General features: G+C 33.3%; 2 protein-coding genes and 1 long non-coding RNA gene across 12 annotated transcripts in view; 2 read left to right on the forward strand and 1 right to left on the reverse strand.

Moving 5' to 3' along the window:
• The first annotated feature begins 297 nt into the window (after positions 1–297).
• LOC115877334 (protein transport protein Sec16B) overlaps positions 298–19,526 on the forward strand; it is a 48,491-nt gene continuing 29,262 nt past the window's right edge. For 6 of the 10 annotated variants that reach the window (XM_030893498.1, XM_030893483.1, XM_030893481.1 and 3 more), the window contains exons 1-8: positions 298–557; positions 883–993; positions 8,685–8,864; positions 11,510–11,684; positions 11,829–12,290; positions 17,407–17,703; positions 17,764–17,886; positions 18,238–18,522. In XM_030893498.1, the coding sequence (XP_030749358.1) occupies positions 895–993; positions 8,685–8,864; positions 11,510–11,684; positions 11,829–12,290; positions 17,407–17,703; positions 17,764–17,886; positions 18,238–18,522 (1,621 nt within the window). In that variant the 5' untranslated portion in view covers positions 298–557; positions 883–894. The remainder of the gene's footprint in view (positions 558–882; positions 994–8,684; positions 8,865–11,509; positions 11,685–11,828; positions 12,291–17,406; positions 17,704–17,763; positions 17,887–18,237; positions 18,523–19,526) is intronic. The other 4 variants (XM_030893513.1, XM_030893525.1, XM_030893520.1 and 1 more) reach the window with 2 other exon arrangements.
• LOC115877385 (phosphoglycerate mutase 1-like) lies at positions 1,025–6,685 on the reverse strand. Its single transcript, XM_030893539.1, has 3 exons — positions 6,548–6,685; positions 5,905–6,487; positions 1,025–1,331 (listed from the first exon to the last, which is right to left on the reverse strand). The coding sequence occupies exons 1-3, from the start codon at positions 6,557–6,559 to the stop codon at positions 1,111–1,113; spliced, it is 816 nt and encodes a 271-aa protein (XP_030749399.1). The 5' UTR covers positions 6,560–6,685; the 3' UTR covers positions 1,025–1,110.
• Positions 3,682–4,201, forward strand: LOC115877393. Its single transcript, XR_004049347.1, has 3 exons — positions 3,682–3,702; positions 3,759–3,882; positions 3,944–4,201. It is a non-coding gene; the product is annotated as an uncharacterized LOC115877393 (long non-coding RNA).

The raw sequence follows: 19,526 nt of genomic DNA on the forward strand, positions 1-19,526 counted from the left end.
CCAATTATACACTGTTTATATAATTATTTCAAATTTTTAAGTAAAGAACACTGTGTTTTTACTCATATTAAAAATTCGTTTTGATAAAATATTGTGATAATGCTTTCTACAAAAAAAAATAATAAAAAGTATATTTTTATGCCTTTTTTTAATAATATTGTAAATGTAAAGTAGTACTAGTTGCCTATAATTTTTTTTGAATATGCCACGTAGTTGACAGTCAATACAGGAAAATCACTGGTAGACAAGAAAATCGTTTTCTATTTCGTTCTAATGCGTGCTTTTTAATGAGAGAGTATGCGAGGGTTAAGGATTTCAGCAAGGAGGGGAAACAATCATTCAATAAAGGGAAAGAAGTATTTTTTCTCCTTCAGTAAAATTTTATTATTATTTTTTCGAAATCCCCTAATTTATTTGTTGAAAGTGTATTGTTTGCTTTATGTTTATCGAGTGCAATATTTTTATGATAACATTTTGAACTATTCTCGCCGATATGCAAATGTTGTGATTGTGGAAAGTGTGAAATGAAGGACTGTGTTAAAAATTGTAATTTAAAGGTAAGCACCAGAGAATATTGTAAATTATACCTTAGAATTTTCACTATCTAGTGTTCTAATTTTGTCGAATTTCTCTAAAATAGCAAGAATAATATTTAAAAAAAAGTTTTATTGACCTGGCATATTGCATCCATTTAATGGGTTTTAATATTTAATTTCTCACTTGTTTACGTGTCTACTGGGTAACTTGTATAGTTACTAAGGTATATATATATATATCGTTTTTATTACTTAATTTAAAATCCGGTGAGGAAAAATCATTAAAATGTAATTCGGAAAGTTAGGTTATGCAACTGTCAAATAAATCCTTTGTAATAATTTTCAGATTGATTAAAAGATGTCTTGGGCCCAAAGAAGGGGCCCTCCCAGGCCTAGCCCCTCCTCCAATAACACCCCAATACAGATGTTCAACCCTCAGCAACATTCCACCGTAGAGGTAAGTGGATTAACATGATAAAACATAGTACTACAATGTTGTTAATGTAATATTGTATTTATTCATCAATTTTTACATATTTTTGTTGCAGTTATTATTTAAATGAATTCTTTTGGTTTATTTCTTTGATTTTCCCTGGTTTGCCACTTCTTCCATGGCCTTTTTCACTGTTTCGGGGTCTCCCATAAACTGTAGGCTTCCTCCTTGGACAGGTTTCATGTTTTCGTCTAAGGTGTACTTAAAGGGGATGCCAGTAGGCAAGTTTAACTGCATGATCTGTTCATTCGACATCTGATCTAGGTGCTTTACTATTCCTCTTAAGGAATTACCATGTGCAGCTAAAAAAAGTTAGGTTTTTATTTGGCACTATATGAGGATAATTTGAAAAGATTTTGACCAAAATTGTCTAATAAAAAGACCATTATTCATTTGTAATATGTCTCATGTTATACAGGGTGTCCTAATATTCCATGGTCAAAATAAGATCATTGGACACAATTTACCTCGACGCAAAAGTGGTTCGTTTGTTTGTTAGAGGGCATCAAACTTTAAAAAAATAAACAAATTTTTTCAGATATTTTGAGAACCGTTATCCCAATTTGAATCAGGTTTTGGATATCTATGTTCTGCTATAAGAGCTTTGCTTATCTTTAACGTTCACAAAAATTAAGAAAAAGTGCGGGAAGGGTGAAAACTACCCCCACTACTATTGGTCTGTACAGGGTGAGTCAAATTGGACATTTTTAAAAGGAAACGCCCTTTTCTATAGGAGATTGTATTTTACTAAGAGTGAGTCCCAGGTGGGACACTCCACTGAGGCCGCGAGGGCCTATTGTGGCTCTCGCCACAAAGATTATACGGACAATTTAAAAATAAGAAACCTTTATTCTTCCGCTATTAAGTCCGGTGGCGTTGGCGGCCAACGGCTGGGATCTTGGTTAGCTATTCAATTATTCTCGAAATTGGCTGCAAAAATTTGCTGATAACTTCAGCGTTTTGAGGCGGTGCACATTGGGCCAGAAACAACTTAAAAAAAAACTTTATTTTTAATTAATAATAGTTAAGAAAACTCTAGAGAATCATCAAATAATAAAATAACTGATATAGGTTACCATGGTACGTGTATGTGCACTGAAAACGTCGAAACGTGGTTTATTTTATTCCGCGTATGTAAAGATTTTGTTTAAAAAGTACAAAGTGATTGCCACGCGTTTCCTTTGCAGGAAATTGGTTTAAAAAAAAATGTTAAATTGTTAAATTTTAAAATTATTAAATTGACGAGAACAATTATGAAATTAAAAATTTATAGAGAACCGAAAAAAATAATAAAAAAACAAGGTCTTACTAAACTGTGGAGTGTGCGTGCAAATAGGCCCTAGCTCTGCCGAAGAGATGGGGTGGGTTTTAAGCGCCACTGGCTTTGCACAGGATAAGCCAGAAAACCCCCAAGATATTCTTGGAATCTAACAAGACTTGTTATAAAAAAAAATACTAGAAAGATAAAAAATTAAGGGATGAATAAAACACTAAGATAAATGAATGAGTATTGTATATTGATATTAAATAAAAAAAATGAACCAAATTTGATGACGTTATATATACTAAATTTAATTAAAAATTGAAAACCGAACTGTATGTACCTTGAACTCTTGAACCTTGAATCAATATAAGATAAAAAAAGGTAAGTAAGAAAAGGAAAAAAAAACAAATAGGGGAAGATAAAATTTTCAGTAACGTTTACTTGTCTCTGCTTCCGATCTGATCCAGCGACGTATTTGCCAAGCTGAGTGCTGTAGAGGGAAATCACTTCCAGAGAGACGTACTGCAAAAAGTCTGCCAGAAAAAGCAAGCCAGAAAAATCCTGGTGGAAAAATCCTGGTCTTAAAAGTCTGGTGGGAACAATCCTGGTCTTAAAAAATCCTGATGTAAAAAGCCCTTGCTGGGCTTTACAAGAAAATGTAGTTTTTTTTCTAATAGATGGATGTTCAAATTGCTGGATTCAGAAAGCAGAAATCACTGGAACAGGTGGTGGTTTTAAGTTCCTCTTCCCAAGAAAATCGACGATGAAAAAGAAATAAATCAAAAGGCTTTCCCAGCCACGAGCAGATTAAAATCCCGTATAAAACGGCTCAGAGATACTTTTAAAAGGTAAGGTACAACTCAAACAGCAAAAGTATCCCTTATAGTTCTAGTCAGTGATTATCCCCAACAAACGGGTAAAACAGGAAAATTCCAACAAATTACACTGACTAAAACACCTGCTTTGAAGCTGAAGGGAAAAATGGGAAAACCCACATCGATCAGATAGAGTTCCGCCAGAGTGTTCCGCTCCGAAGAAATTTGACTTATACTGCAAAGTTGCAATTTAATATTCTGGGAATTTAGAAACATTGCCAAAATAAACATTACTCAGAATTAAAAGTAAATTCCAATAACCATTCAAACACAAACATACCAAACCTTATGCCGGTGACGATGCATACACAATATTACGGAAAGGATGTCGATTATGCAATCAATAATTATCAGAAAATACAAACATCAGAACCTAAAGGAAGTACTGCTCAACCTGACAACAGCGTGTGTGCGCCGAATACACTAATCTCAACTGATCTGAGCAATTCAAATTTAAATGACATTATTAATAATAATTATTAACCTTACAATTTGCAGAAAATAAACAAATGATAAATTTCAAAAAATATGCAGGTAAATAACTTCATTTTGGGCTCTATAATGAAATATAGGGCCAAATAATATTTTAGAGACAATCCACACTTGTTAATAAATCTTCTAAGATAATACAAGGGCAAGCAGTACCGTAGAATTACTAGAAATTACGGCAAATAGGCTAACATTCAGAAACATAAACAAGTCCAGGAAATAAAGGTAATGTTTTGGTGAATTTGATTATATTAGCATAAGATAATACATTTTAATTATATTTTAGATCATTACTGATTGATTACTGACTGATATATTGCATGGACAGCAAAATAAATTAAGCAAAGTAGAGTAAGAAACATAATGAAATATAGCTGTAATGAATATCTGTTTATAAAAATTAAATGCAATAAATTTATTTATCAGCATAAATAAGAGTTTGATCTAACTTGTAAGCAAAATTGGTATATATTTTTAAACCTAGTTGAAGCTAAATTTGGATTGTTAATGATTCCAAATATTTTAGAAGTTTGTGGCAGGTTTATAACGGGTGATACAAGTACTGTTAAGTTTATTTTATTTATTTGTACTTAATTTTAAACAATATGTAACATTATGATCACGGTTTAATGTAAAAAACGTATCATTATAATATACTGATTGTTTTTCTTTTTTAAAAATATAGAAAAATAAGTGGGTTCTCCTCAAAGGGCCAGGTGTCTGGATTATGTTTTTATTTTCTCAAATAGTCTAGTTTTCAAAATTAAATAGTTACTGCGACTTTTTGCGACTTCGTAAGATATAAAAAATTATATAGTACATCAATACTATACAAAACACTGTTTGTATTAGCTGTAACTGGGAATAATTTCCATTCCCATTTTTTTGTATCTATACTATACTGGAGCGAATTAAACTTAAGAAATCGATAGAACATCAAAAATAATGAAAAAAGTTCCTATAAACATGTGTCCGGATCAGGAAATGCTTGCATATACTTTTCGAGATTCAGGGTGCCAAAATTTTATTTTTACTTTCGTTTTCTTCGTCTAATTTCCTACATAATTTCGATATTTAGATGAAAATTGGTATCTAGGAGTTTTTTGACGTATAACATGCATCGATTATTTCAAAAACGAAAAAAAATTATTTCGAAAACTATGCATTTCTGGACACATGTTTAGAGAAACTTTTTTCATTATTTTTGATGTTCTATTTATTCCTTAAGTTTGAATTGCCAAGTCTAAAACACCCTGTATATCGATTAATCTTTAGTCTGCTCTATATAAAATGTTTAATTTAAGTGTTATTAATAAAAACTAACGATTTAAAAAAATATGTTTGTTCATTTAATACGTAATTTTAGCCTAAAAATTCATCAGGAATGATACAAAAGTTTTTCAATATTATTGGTTCATTAGGGCCCACTGTGCGGTGCCTCGTTTTGCTGGAAAACTATGGTTTCGAGTTCCATTAGCTGCAGATCATCAATAACGCGTTCAAAGCCTACTGTAGTTAAAAGAAAAGTGGCGAACTTTTAAAAATAGTGTATTTCGAACGGGACTACGACAAAATATCAAGTGAGCTATATTTTTGGAAAGGTAATTTTAAGTTCTTTTCAATTAATTAAAAAGATACAGGGTGTCCCAAATAAAAAATTAATTTTGACACTGATAACTCTTAAATTATTAATTTAAAAAAAATTATACTTAAATCATTAAATTCTACGTAAAAAGGTGCTTTGGAAATGTTTTCATAAAAATACAAAATTTTCCATAGCAAAAAAGTTACAACGATTTGTTAAAAATGCACATTTTTGAAAAATATCCCGTAACTCCGAAATGGTAACAGATATCGATGTGCGGTTTTTACCATCATGTTTATGATAAAAATTGAGCTCCAGACACCAATATTAGTTTTCGTGTATCTCCTATAAAAAAGGGTGTTTCCCTTTAAAAGCGTCCAATTTGACCCACCCTGTACTTTTTATCTACACCCCCTGTCTACACCGTATTGTCGACGCAATCAAATCGTACCATTAGTCGTTCCGTGTGGAGCTTAAGCTTAGTTGTGTATAAATTTCAAGTCTATAACGAATTGTTTTTGCAATAAACAATTAATGAAAGATAAAAATTAATTCAGTTTTCTTTCTCAAGGAGAGGCGTTAAATTTGTGGGTTAACCTTTATGGAGGCACCAAAAAAAACCGAAATCTTAGCAGTCCTTGTAAACTGGCTCATACTGTTACCTATCAAGATCTTCCTGCCTTTTTTAATCTCTGGCACTATCCATTCGTTCCAATACGGAAGGGTTCTCTTTATAGTCAGCTCCAGAGACTCGAACATAGGGAAATCATTCCTAGGCGGCCCTTCGTTATAAATAGGGTCCAACAAAATAGTGTCGTAGTACGGATTCTCCGGCGTAATGGGAGGTGGAGGTGTATCGTAACTCCTCCTCCAAATCTGCACCTGCTGCTCGCCGTATTTCGCCACCGTATCAGTCTTATTTAAACCGGTAAGACCTCCGTAATGTCTCTCGTTTAACCTCCACGTTTTAAAAATGGCAATATCCTCTTGGCCGATCTCTTTCAGGATGGCATAGAGGGTATCGTTGGCCCTTTTCAGTACGGAGCTGAAGGCCATGTCGAACCTGTAGCCGGCGTCTTTGAGCGCTTTGCCGGCGCTCACGGCCTCTCTCTTGCCCCTGTCGCTCAAGTCCACGTTGACCCAGCCGCAAAAAAGGTTCTTCTGGTTCCATTCCGACTCACCGTGACGTATCATGACGACGTTGTAGGTTTTGGGGCCGCCACTACAACAGGCTCCCTTTTTTTTCTGAAAAAAAAAACAATAGTTTTATCAGTTACTGACGAAAATATATTTGGGTATTCATACACTGCACGACATAATTTGTAACTTGCTGGTAAGAAGACGACCTGTGTTTACTTCGAAAAATTAACTGATGAACGTAAAAGACACATATTTGAATTTATCGGAAAAAATGAAAGAGACAAAGTCAAGGTTTGACGTTTCCAGGAGTGTGAAGGTTAAGCTTTATTGATTTTTGGACGGTTTTGTTTGTTTTATTTTTCTACTATTTTAGCAGGTTTGATACTCTTTACATTTATTTCTTTATATTAGTAAATCTATTATATTTTAGAAGATCTATAATTACAACTGTGTGAAAAGTTAATTTAAATTACTGAGGTTTAACATAATTTTTAGTATATCAAGTTTTTTTAAAAGACACGCATATTTTTTTTAAAATTCTTGAAGATAAAATGTTAAAATGGGTTGATAGTCTTGATAATAAGTCAAAAGAAGCTGCCATAATATACAGGGTGGTCCAAACTGTATTCCGGAAACTTCAACAGCATATTCTGCAGATAAAAATAAATAAAAAAATTCGTATAACTGTATGTTCTAAATGCTTAGTTTCGGAGTTACAGGGTGTAGAAAATTCATTTTTATTTCGATTTTTTCCCAAATAATTTCAGAATTAACGTCAATATTTGAATGAAAATTGTGAATGAAAACGACTCCTATTTGATTTGTAGGGGGCGCTACCTACATCTTTTTTTAACTGATTTGAAGAGTAATAACTTTTCGTCCGTACCTGTATAAAACTACCTACTGAGAAAAAAATATCCATGTACGATGTTTTTTACGGAAAAAGGTGTCTTCGATTTTTTTCCAAATAATTTCAGAATTAACGTCAATATTTGAATGAAAATTGTGAATGAAAACGACTCCTATTTGATTTGTAGGGGGCGCTACCTACATCTTTTCTTAACTGATTTGAAGAGTAATAACTTTTCGTCCGTACCTGTATAAAACTACCTACTGGGAAAAAATATCCATGTACGATGTTTTTTACGGAAAAAGGTGTCTTGATAAAAAATCGCGTCGAGTAATGATTCTCGAGATATTTGGAATCTAAATTATCAGTACCTGTCATCATTGACATAAATTAAACATGTTGACTAAATAATTATCAGACTAAATACATTTGACATGTTTTTGTGCCAAAAGAAGGAATATTTTTGATTAATTTAAAAAAGAAGAAAAATTTATGATTAATTTAAAAAAAATAAAAAGTTCCTAAATTTATAATTTCAGTCAAATAACTGATTAGCTTTGTTCGGGTTCTTGTTATTGCCGATTCTGAACCGTCCTAGAACTCTGCAGCGCATGCGCAAATGAAATAATGTCTTCATATTTCCTTCTGCGCATACGCATCACAGTTCTAGGATGGTTCAGAATCGGTAATAAGAGAAACCCGAAGTAAGCTATTATATCTACTCAACATGTTTAATTTTTGTCAATAATGATATGTATTGGGTATTTCCATTCTAAATATCTTGAGAACGGTTGCTCGTAGCGATTTTTACCAAGAGACATTTTTTACGTAAAAAATCTCGGAAATGTGCATTTTTTCACTCAGTAGTTTTAAATAGGTACGGCCGAAAACTTATTACTCTTCAAAACAGTTAAAACACATGTAGGTGGCGCCCCCTACAAGTTTCCGGAATACAGTTCGGACCACCCTGTATAGTCCAAGAGCTGGGAGTAAAATGAACTGCCTGATAGGTTACCAAAGGTTTGATACTGGAATTGCAATAGTGTAGTATAAATTATCTAGCTGTGTAGTATAAATTACCTAACTGAGTCACTGTTTGATAGTCACTGTTTGATCGAGCTCGAAATAACAATGTAGAAATTAAATTTAAAAAAATCTTTTTGTTTGCGTTTAAAAGAAAAGTAATATCGTTGATATGTATTTTAATATTTTATAAAGGAAATTTCCTTGTATTCCAATGTCATACGATGCTAGTTTTTAAGGCCTTTTTGTGCAAAGGATGTTTTTTTGCTAATTGACTCAGTCAAACTGTCCTGATGATGGGAATAAAATTCTCGAAAGCTTGACAAATTTGAAAAAGCAGTTTTATTAGCCTATGTGGTGATTATTGACTGCATCCTCACTTAAATTTTGAGTTTTTTCTAAAAAAATTATATATAATATTTTTTCTAGAATCAATGGCAACCACCGCCCGTTTTTCAACAGCAGCAAGACCATGCACAGGCTCAAAATTATTGGCAACAACCTCAACAGGTGTATCCCCCTCCTAGTCGTACTCCGAACGCCAATACTGGCGTTCAGTACCAACAGTTCCAACAAGAGCCATCTGGTGGTTATTTCAAGAATCAATCGGTAATATTTAGTGCAGAAGACCATGCGATCAAAAAAAAAACGGCATCAAAGACGGCTGGGTAAAGACAATCGATAATAGTTTTGACGTGGTCAATTTCTAGTACTCTTCTTTACTTTATAATGGCGCTTATACTGCCAGTTGGTCTTAAGAAGGTTGTAATTATTTTTATATTGAGTAAATTTTTTTTTTATATGTTGTAGTTTAAAATTCGAGAGAAAATATGTTTTTGGAAATAGACTTGTTTGTCTGGAAACGTTTTATCTTTTTTTAATCTTGCTATATTTATTGTTAATTTTTGACAAGTTCTACGTCAGTTTTTCGTAAATGACGTCTAGTGATTGACCTCGCCAAAATCATCATGTATTGTCATTCCCCAGCCTTCTTTACGGTATTACCTTGTATGTAATTATGTTATATTGAGGAACACTGGGTACACTCGTTGAATTTGACACTTAATGTCAGTTTAATAACGTATTTTTGTACTTTTGTGCTTAGGCGTGAAAGGGCTTTACTTTTATAGTAGTACCTAGGCGTTAAAAAAATAATACTTTTATGACCTTTGAAAAAATAGTATATTGTTTTATTAGGAGTAAAAATGATACTTTTTTGGCGAGGCTGTATGTTTGACATTACAGGTGAAGCATAAAACATATTTTTACTCTGAATAGAACATGCTACATATATTTTTTTCAAAACTCACAAATAATTTTTTAAACAGTTTTTTAAACGCTCCAAATAATATAAAAATATTCTTTGAATAAGTAGACTAAGGAAGGAGCGTAATGGTATCTTATATCTAATGCTATATATGCATGGTGGGCGGAAAAAGGACTCTAGGGTGGGGATCCTTGACAGTTCTGTTTGACGATTCATTTGACACATTTGAATTTGATTTGAAATTTTGTGGATTTGTTAGTCTTTACGGAGCTTATTTTATGTTATTTATTATTTATTCTACTACTGATAGTTGTATAAAGGTAGTAAATCTAGATGGAAATTGTGGCATAACTTAAATTAACAGTGACACTATCGCGATTTATCGAAAAAGACTCTAAAATAGTTGGTTGTGTAGCGTGCGGTAGATCTCGGCAAAAATCGAGTGAAATAATGGAACAACTTTTCACTAGTAAGTGACTATATAATATACATACGTGTAGTAAACCGATCATTTATGAAATTTACTTAAATTAACTAATATATTTATTATATATTTTTTCTTGCATTTTTGCTTTTATTTACTACTTGTCAAAGATTAGATGTCAAAGAATTTAGATACGTCAATTTGACTTACCTGCTTCAGTGGCGTATCGGATGTTTGTGTTAATAAATAATTATTAAAACTTATCTATTTTTATTATAATAATATGTTTTTATAACAATTTTAATAACTACCAACATTTATTCACAACGTAAAATAAAAATAATATTGAGTCTACCCCACGTCTACCCTACATCATAGTTTTACATTTTTTAAATAAAATTAGAACGGCACTGATAAACCGGAATTTAAGTCGGCCATATTTGAGTCCCATCGCGGTGGACCTAAGATTTTTGATATGCTCCTGCCTTAGTCTTCTTATTCAAAGAAAATATTTAAAAGAAATACCTTGAAAGTAATTATACTTGTTTCCTTTATCTATGGTAATTATATATCGAGAAACTATAGTTACGCTCGTTGAATTTGACACTTTATGTCAGTTTAATAATAGATCATAGATAAAAAAAACAAGTTTAGATTGGAATGCCCGGCTTGCCGCCAAAACTTATAATTGTTTTGGAGCGCATACGTTGTAGGGCCCTGCTATAGCGGTTGCTAAGAACAACCGCAAACAAGAACAGAAATAATGTTCTCTTGTCAAAGGAATCTTCAAAAATTATAAAATCTTTCAAAATTTAAACCGCCCTCATTGAAAAAATACCGAAAAGTGTTTAAAGCGTCCATTTTCAAAGTAATTATTGCGATCATGTGAGTTTAGTTTAATTTAAATCTTATTTACTCAAACCCGTGATAATTGTGAAAAAGTGGCATTAAGAACTTAAAAAGCTGTGTGAACTGTGAAGTTCACAGTGTGAACTGCAAAAACCATCGTGGATCGTGGCATAACGTCGGTTTCCAACGTTTCATAGGTATTTTATACATGTCCTTATATAAAATAAAGTTTCTTATATGCAAACACACTGTATTTTATTTAAAAAATTAAAAGAAAATAATAATAAATTTTAATAAACAATATTTGGCGACATAATTTCAGAAAAGCCGAACCGCTCCGAAATTATCAAAAACTTTGGAGAGTGACCATTGTAAGGATAGCGCCAAATAGTATTTACATTGTCCTATGGGCACATTATAATCTAAACTTGTTTCCTTTATCTATGTAATAGATTTTCTTTGCATTTTCTTACTTTTATGCTTAGGCGTAAAAGTGTTTTACTTTTATGCCTATTCGTTAAAATGACTTTTTTATATTGGCAATCACGTCGCAAAAATTAATACTTTTGTGACGTTTGAAAAAAAAATTATTTTATAAGAAAATCTTATATCTTCTCTGTTAGGAGTCCTGTTATTAAAAAGTGGCTGTCTCTGTATAGTTTGTTTGTTATCATTTTTTGAAGTTGTTGTTATCATTTATGTTAAAATTTTCAGTATAATCAACAGTATGATCAAAGTGGTGCATACTCTAACCAACCAGTACAGCCAGCCACCGAGGCAGATGGTTGGGGTGAAAATTGGGCCTGGGGTGAAGAAGACAATTCCAATGCTCAAACAATGGCTGCATCACAACAACACCAACAGTTGCAGTCCACAGCTAATGTATTAGGTTAGACAATTTAATAAATAATACTTTAGTACTTAAAAAAAGAACCTCATGAGCGTGTTTCTGGGGTCGAACTATACTACCAGTTAAAATACTTGCACTTATTTGAGACCCTGTATACTACATTTCTTACTATATTTCTTCAAGCAGACAGTTTTTCCAACGACGAATCGTGGAACTGGTCCGTCTCAGAGATCAGAACCCCCGAAAACAACGCCCATCAACAAGATCAGAAACCAAACGACTTATTTCCGACAGTGGGTGACTTGAAGAAACCGCCCGTTTCGAATACGAGACCGGAAGCCCCTCCTCAATCGAACAGGAGCAAACTGGAAACGCCACAGTGGTCCACCGAATCTCAGCCCTCCATAGAATCGTCCGATGACGTGGCGCATACGTCAGAGAGTGACAAGAGCCATCTGGTGTCGCGGTCGTCGACCATCAGTCACTCTCCGGTGTCAGGACAGGAACAGTTGGGAGCTGTAGGGGTTGAAGTGCCTCCTGTTGAAAATAACGAAATTATTAGGCAGGAAAATAATAAAGTGGTTAATAATGTTTTACCGCCGCCGAAAAATGTGCTTACTCCGCCTCTGATGCCTTCCACTCAAGGTAAGTGTTTTAAAACATCGAACAGAGGGACTAAGGAGGGAATTGCACTTTTTTATATACGGCCGTCGTCGCCTTATTTTTGTGGTCTGTATTTTAATACTGCATACGACAGAGATGATGGTCATCCAATTTATGGGGTCTAGATTTTAATAATAAATAAATTTTATTGCCATTAAAATACAATTTATGTACATTGGTTCGTCAGCTAGTTAAACATAGATTAGACATAAACAAAATCAAATAAACACATAAAAAATGTTACATTACAAAACATTACAAAATTTCAAAAACACGCCAAATCAGTATAGACATTTTTATATGTAACTAGCGAATGATTTAAACTGGTCAATAGAGTAAAACCCATTCCCCAGCAGGTATACCTTTACTGCGGCAGCAAATTTGTTGCCTCTCAATGAGCGCAACTTTAAAGGTAAGGAGTTGTAGAGGCTGACGCAGTTATAATAAGGTGAATATTCAAAATAAGTTGTCTTATGTTGTGGAACCATAAGCATTTCACTGTCCCGTGTATTGTGCAACCTTGCAGTACAGAGTTTTTTAAATATGGCTCTATAATTATTCACGTAAAGTAGACATTTTAAAATATAAATCGAGGGAAAGGTCAAAATTTTTCTGCTAACAAAGATATCCCTGCATCTCTCACGAACACCAATATTAAAAATAAGTCTAATAATTCGCTTTTGTATAATAAAGACTCGATTAAATTTAAAAGCAGCTTTTCCCCAGCATAGGATATTACCCGCCATGTGACTATACGCAAGTGAATAATATACCGATATGAGACCATGTATGTCGAGCGTGTGTCTTAAGCTTAATATAGCAAAATATGCTGAATTTAATTTAGCGCATACATGGTCTATTTGCGCATTAAACGACATTTGCGGATCAATAAACAAACCCAGAAATTTTGTTTTGTTTGACAGTTCTATATCAAGTTCATTCTGGAATTGGTCCGGAATAATTTTCCTGTTAATAATTCCCATATAAACTGTTTTTTCTATATTTAATATAAGGTTATTATTTTTGCACCATAACGTCATTTTTTCACAAACATTTAATGTCGTTTGTGTAAGTTCTTCTACAGTGTCAGCTGCTACAACAATAGATGTAATAACGTACCTATAGTATTGCTATCATTATACTTTTGTTTAACTTTTGTCATTGCAGTAGTACTAAAATATGTTGCAAATTGGTATGCAATATCAGATGGATCTGACAATATTTCATTATCTATATTAAGTCTTATTAAAGATTGTTGTGCCTTGTTTTTCTTGTTTAGCTTTTCATTTACAATTTTCCATATTTCCTTGCTCTTGTTCTCAGAAACTGATATTTTATTAGTATAAAACATTTTCTTTTTCCTTCTAATTTCTTTCTTATAGACTGACTTAAGATGTTTATATTCATATGCACTGTTACCTTCAGACCGTTTATTGACGGTATGAAGCGCATTCAGCCTTTCTTTTATACTTAGTAAATCACCATCATACCAAATATTCTGAGATTTTTTAGCTCTTGTTGAAACCTTTCTCTGTCTGTATGGACAACAACAGTTCAAACAGAAAACAATATGCTCAACAAAACTACTCCATAAACCATTACAGTCAAGTGAAAAATCCAGAATAAAATTCCAGTCTTGCGACATTATCATATTACAAAACATGGAGACATTACTATCCGAGAAATCTCTATGATTCGTCAAAACACTGTCTTTAGATAATACTACGCTGTTACTCTCTAAATTTACAGATAAAAGGTTAGCTAAGTGATCACTAATATGAGGATTAAAAATTACACAATTAACCATGTCACTAGGGATGTTTGTAACAGCATAATCTATAATAGATTCGGTAGTATGACCGCTTGAATTAGTAACAATTCTTGTTGGCTCAATTATAGTATTTTTCAGTTTAAATGATTCAAACAGGTCACAAAGATACTTTTTATTCTTAGAATCGATTCCAAAATTGATATTTAAGTCTCCACAAAATATTATATATTTAACAGACAATAGAGCTGCAGAAAAAGCTCTGCTAACAGAATTTAGAAAAATGTCTACATCTCCAGAAGGAGGACGATAACAGCAAATAACTGTGTATGTATTAAAATTTATACCCGATAGTTCACTGTGACCCTCAATAGAAAATTTCTCAATGTTCTCACAGCGCACAAACATATCCGCATTTTTATTCTTAACCAAAATCAGTGAGCCACCATGTTTTTTACTACATCTGGCAAAACACGATTTAACTATATATCCATCGATGCTTATATCTACAAACGTTGACTGTAGCCAATGCTCAGTTACACACATAATATCAATATCTTCAGATATTAACATATTTTCAATAATATCAATCTTATTTGTAATGCATTGAACATTCATACTGCATACTTTAATTTTTAATGATTTAGCCCCATTTGGGTCTGTTGCAGTCCTAAAAGAAGCTGCATGTCTAGAAACAGTATTACACCCGCCAACCTCAACAGCACCATTACCAAGTTCATTTTCAAACAAACAATAACTTTCATCAGAATGACTTATTTTATTACATGTCCCAGAATTATCAGTTAAAATTTCAATAGAAATGTCCTGTTTCTTCACATTGCTTCCTGTTGTGCTTTCCTTACGTGAAAAAGCTTGTTAATTTTAGTACCCACCGGCCAAAGTGTGGGTTCCAAAAATGTTTCCTTGTTGTTCTCAAGTACTCCAACCTTGAAAGAAGAATATTCTTCTGGATGCTTTGAGGGTAAAGAACTGCAAGTTACTTGAGGAAAATGATTTATTAAATGGTTTTTTAATTGGTCTTCCTTAACTGATGGATCCAGTCGGAATACATGATAGTAAAAATAAGAAGGAGCTGCTTTGATTATGCTACTGGCACCAGTTCCAACTGTGGTTTGGGTTTTTCTGCCCCCAGAACGTCTACTTTTATTTGTTTTCCATTCATTCAGTGGATTGTCGGGCCCTACTACACTGGCTCGTTGTGTTTTAACGCCGATTTCGATCTTATTGCTAACATCCATAAACTCATCAATCAAATCACTATGTCTCGGTACGTTGGCGGCGACTATATTTGTATCGCGTACGACTCGACTGCTATTGCCTTTCGTCGATCCTCGGTTGCAGGACGAAGCAGCTGCCGCATACGAACCCCTCTGCGTTGGCCCTGCGGTGCTCCGCGGCAGCATAGCGCTGTCGCGCTTCGTAGGTGCGCAGCCCGAGGTGATGGTATGGGGACCCTTAGCCAAATTTATTGTTTGTATTGGCCTGTCGCACTGCCTAACCTCATTTTGGCGCTCTTCCTGAATTATATTAATTACCCTATTCAAAGAGTCAATTGTTGACTGCTGTTGCAAATTAAGGCGATTCAGGTAATTAACCTCTGTAGTGGCTAATTTTAGCTCATATTTGGTGTTAATACAAGTTAATTTATGGCATACCTGTGAGGTTTCATTGGCATCGACAACGGTTATCAGCGAATCGTCAAGATTTACTTCTTCAGGGGCTTTCCATCTTTCTTCTAGGTATTTCAACACATTTTCGTTAAGAGACACTCCCGTGGGCACTTTCCCATTTACAATTAAAAATATTAATGAGTCTTTATTCAACTTTTTAAGATCGTTTGTAATTTGACTGACACGTTCTTCAGACGCCATATTTACCGGGTTTTGACTGTGACAGAATAATATAAATGACCGGTTGACAAACAGAGAGACAAAATCAAAAGAGGCATACATTGTTTGTCGGTTTTTTACGTTTGTAGGAAAATGTGTGGAGAAAAATATAAGCTATTTTAAAAACTTACTACTGAAATTATGATAATATATTTAAACTAAATATTACAGCTGTAGTAAAATGAGTAACTGAAATGACCAAATCGTTATACAAGTTGACAGACAGAGAGACAAAATAAAAAGTGGCATACAGTGTTGCCGGTTTGTAAGTGAAGTAACATAATAAACGAAGATAATATATCTAAGCTATTTAATAATGCTTAATTAATTCTGTTAGGCAGTTGCTTGAAAACTTGGAATAAAATATCTGTTGTCACCCTACGAATACCATAGAAATAAATTTTGATTGGTTTGTTCAGATTATTTCAAAAATAATGTTAGTAATTGTATTTTAAGGTACACCTTAAAAAATTTTATTTAAAAATAAATGCAGTTTTCTTAAAATCGGCTTGTCCAAAATTGTGCATATTTGGCACGTGTATTCAACATACACAGACCTATCTAAGCTATTTAATAATGCTTAATTAATTCTGTTAGGCAGTTGCTTGAAAACTTGGAATAAAATATCTGTTGTCACCCTACGAATACCATAGAAATAAATTTTGATTGGTTTGTTCAGATTATTTCAAAAATAATGTTAGTAATCGTATTTTAAGGTAAACCTTAAAAAATTTTATTTAAAAATAAATGCAGTTTTCTTAAAATCGGCTTGTCCAACATTGTGCATATTTGGCACGTGTATTCAGCATACACAGACCTGTATAAAACCTACCTACTACTTTGCTGTAACATTAATAGGGGGGAGCTAATATTTGGAGAGTTAAAAACTTGCATGGTTACGATGCACCACCTGGTATAACTGAAATAAAAACCATACACAAAAAAGTTTAGTCAAAATCTTATTATAAATTAAATTTAGACTGTACTTAATATAAATATCGTCATCTTAAATCATATAGGATGTTCAGAATTCCACGCTTAAACTTTCTAAAATATAAAATAATTTTTCTTCGTTTTTTTTTTAACTGGAACACCCTGCATATTATTATCTTTTGTTAGATGGAGAGATTACAAAATTAACATTTTTTTGTATTTTTAAATTTTTAACGGTTTCTATTACTGTTGAAAGTGTCATTTGTAATATAACTGTAAAAATATATGCAAAAACCGTAAAAAAATGCACTGCATCAGATACAGAAAAGGTCGCGACTAAAAATGTTTTAACATAAAACGACGATGTATCGATCGACGTCGATCAGCCTGACTGTAACTGAATGAACCTAAACCTGTCATAAACCCTGCGACCGATCAGTGCGCTTTAAACCATTTAATTTGCATTGTGTTTGTTCTACGATTTTAGGAGGTCCTGATGATTCTAGAAATCCATACAAAAGATCGTCAGGCAACAGATACCGGGCACCAACAACCCAACCACCCCCTCAAACCTCTTTTACCCCTCAATCAGTCAATTTAGAAACTTTACCTGACAATTCCGAACATCCCGATTATCCCCCTGTATCGGGAGTAAGCAAAGTGCCCCAAAGAGCCCCCTTACAGTGGCCCCAAGCTGAAAACAACGAAGCCCCTATTAATGACAGGAACCAGTACTTGGAAACTGGACAGTTGTCCGATTTGGGTTTATCTGAAGGGAATGAAGGTCAGTCTTTTAAAAAGGATTTTGTATTGTTTTTTATTATTTTATTTTTTGTAATTTTAGTAAATGATTTGGGAAATGACACGTTACCTCCTCCTGGTCTGCAAAGAATGGTTCCTGGTCAGCTTGAACAAAGCGAACCTTTACTGGGATTTAGTAGGATGGTACTGGGAGAGAACAATATTAGTGAGTGTTGTTTTATTTGTCCTTCTTAAAAATTTGGGAAAACCAAAAACCTACAAAGTAGCTAAAAGGGTTTCTAAAATTCAAAGTTCAAAGGAATATTATTTTTTTGTGACTTGTTTTTTCTTTGTTAGAGAATGATTCAGTATTGTAACTAATTTAGTTTCAATACTGAATAATTTTCTACCACATTCAAAGTAATATAACAACTACTTATGGGCATTATGAAATATTCATTTTTTAAAAGAACTGTATTATAAGCGGTGAATCGGTTCTCACAATTCATTTTTAATACTCGTTCAAATGAACGACTCGATCAATCTTTGCCCACCTCCAATAACAACTTTGATTTAGATCAAGCTCAGTACGACTTGAGTGGACCTCCGGAAGGTTTGCGCCGCATGGTACCTGGCGAATCCAGCTCTCCAGAAGTTTCCATAGATCAGCAGAATATCGACGATAACGATTCCGATGGAGAACTGAATAGGATAACTCAAAACTCGAGCGTGCAGCCGCAAAGGTCGGCAACCATCGGCGCAGACACTCCACCTAGGGTGCAGAATCCCGTACCTCAAATCCAGCAGGCTCCAGTCAATAGGGCTGAGTTGATAGGGCATCAAGACTTGGCACAGAGCTCTAGTAAGTATAATAATGTAGATATTAATTTTTTTTAATAGGAATTTACGTATATCACTGAATATAAAGAGAAAAGCTTCATTCAGAATCTCGAAATTAGTGTTTAGTAATTGTTCCTCTAATTTCAATTAGAACATCAAAATTAGTGGTTGTAATTTTTAATTAGTACTTTTTAACTTTTTCCACTAATTATACTTCAAAATTTTGAGTAATGTCATTTTAGCTTTTGATTACCATCCGCCAAGGGAAGTTGTGGTTAGAAATCAAAAGTTTATTATTTTAGAGGCAAATTATTGGGCTTTCTCTTGGATACAACTGACTAGCACAAGTTGTTGCTAGGACATTCTATTAATTTTAATTGGAATTTTTTAGACATTGTGAATGATCTTATACTCTTAAGAGTCCATTTCACTAGTCCGAAAAAGTAGCAAAATAAGCGTTCGGCATTTAACGTTTTATGTAAAACTGGCTAGGTATTTTTGCACAAATGAAGAAGGAAATTAAAGATAAGGATTATACTATATCTGTATTGTAGCACATTTTTAGACAACTTCTTTATTTTTAAGATTTTGATGGTTAAACATCAACAAAATATACCTTATGTTTGGACTATTTTTTTTTCGAAAATAAAGACATAATTTAAAATTCCATTACAATACGGAAATAGTTTGAAGTTTTGTGATTACAATGATATATAATTTATATGGTTTTGTAATAAATTGCTTGCTATATTATGGCAAATTCTGAAGCTCTACAAACCTTAAAGAAGCCTTAATTAAAGCACGTGTGTTTGGAATTTTTGGTGTGGCTTAACACGACAGGATCGGGCTAAGCCTTAGACAAATTTCTGAAATGTAATATATATATTTCTTTTGGCCACACACCTGCTTTTCCCGACCCCTGAGAGCGACCCGAAAGTACAGCGTAATAGCACAGATTATACAGAAACTTATCGACAAGATTTTTATCTGTATACTTATAAGATACCTAATCTGTGGTAATAGACT

This window comes from Sitophilus oryzae, unplaced genomic scaffold (assembly GCF_002938485.1).
Source record: "Sitophilus oryzae breed Bouriz unplaced genomic scaffold, Soryzae_2.0 scaffold_1060_pilon_pilon, whole genome shotgun sequence".
In the NCBI taxonomy this organism is placed as follows: domain Eukaryota; kingdom Metazoa; phylum Arthropoda; class Insecta; order Coleoptera; family Curculionidae; genus Sitophilus; species Sitophilus oryzae.

Bases quoted from the DNA above. Each gene is read 5' to 3' on its own strand.
- LOC115877385 (XM_030893539.1), bottom strand. The intron at 1,332-5,904 runs GTAACAGTATGA...AACTTTTTTTAG, and splicing joins AGGCAGGAAGATCTTGATAG to CTGCACATGGTAATTCCTTA.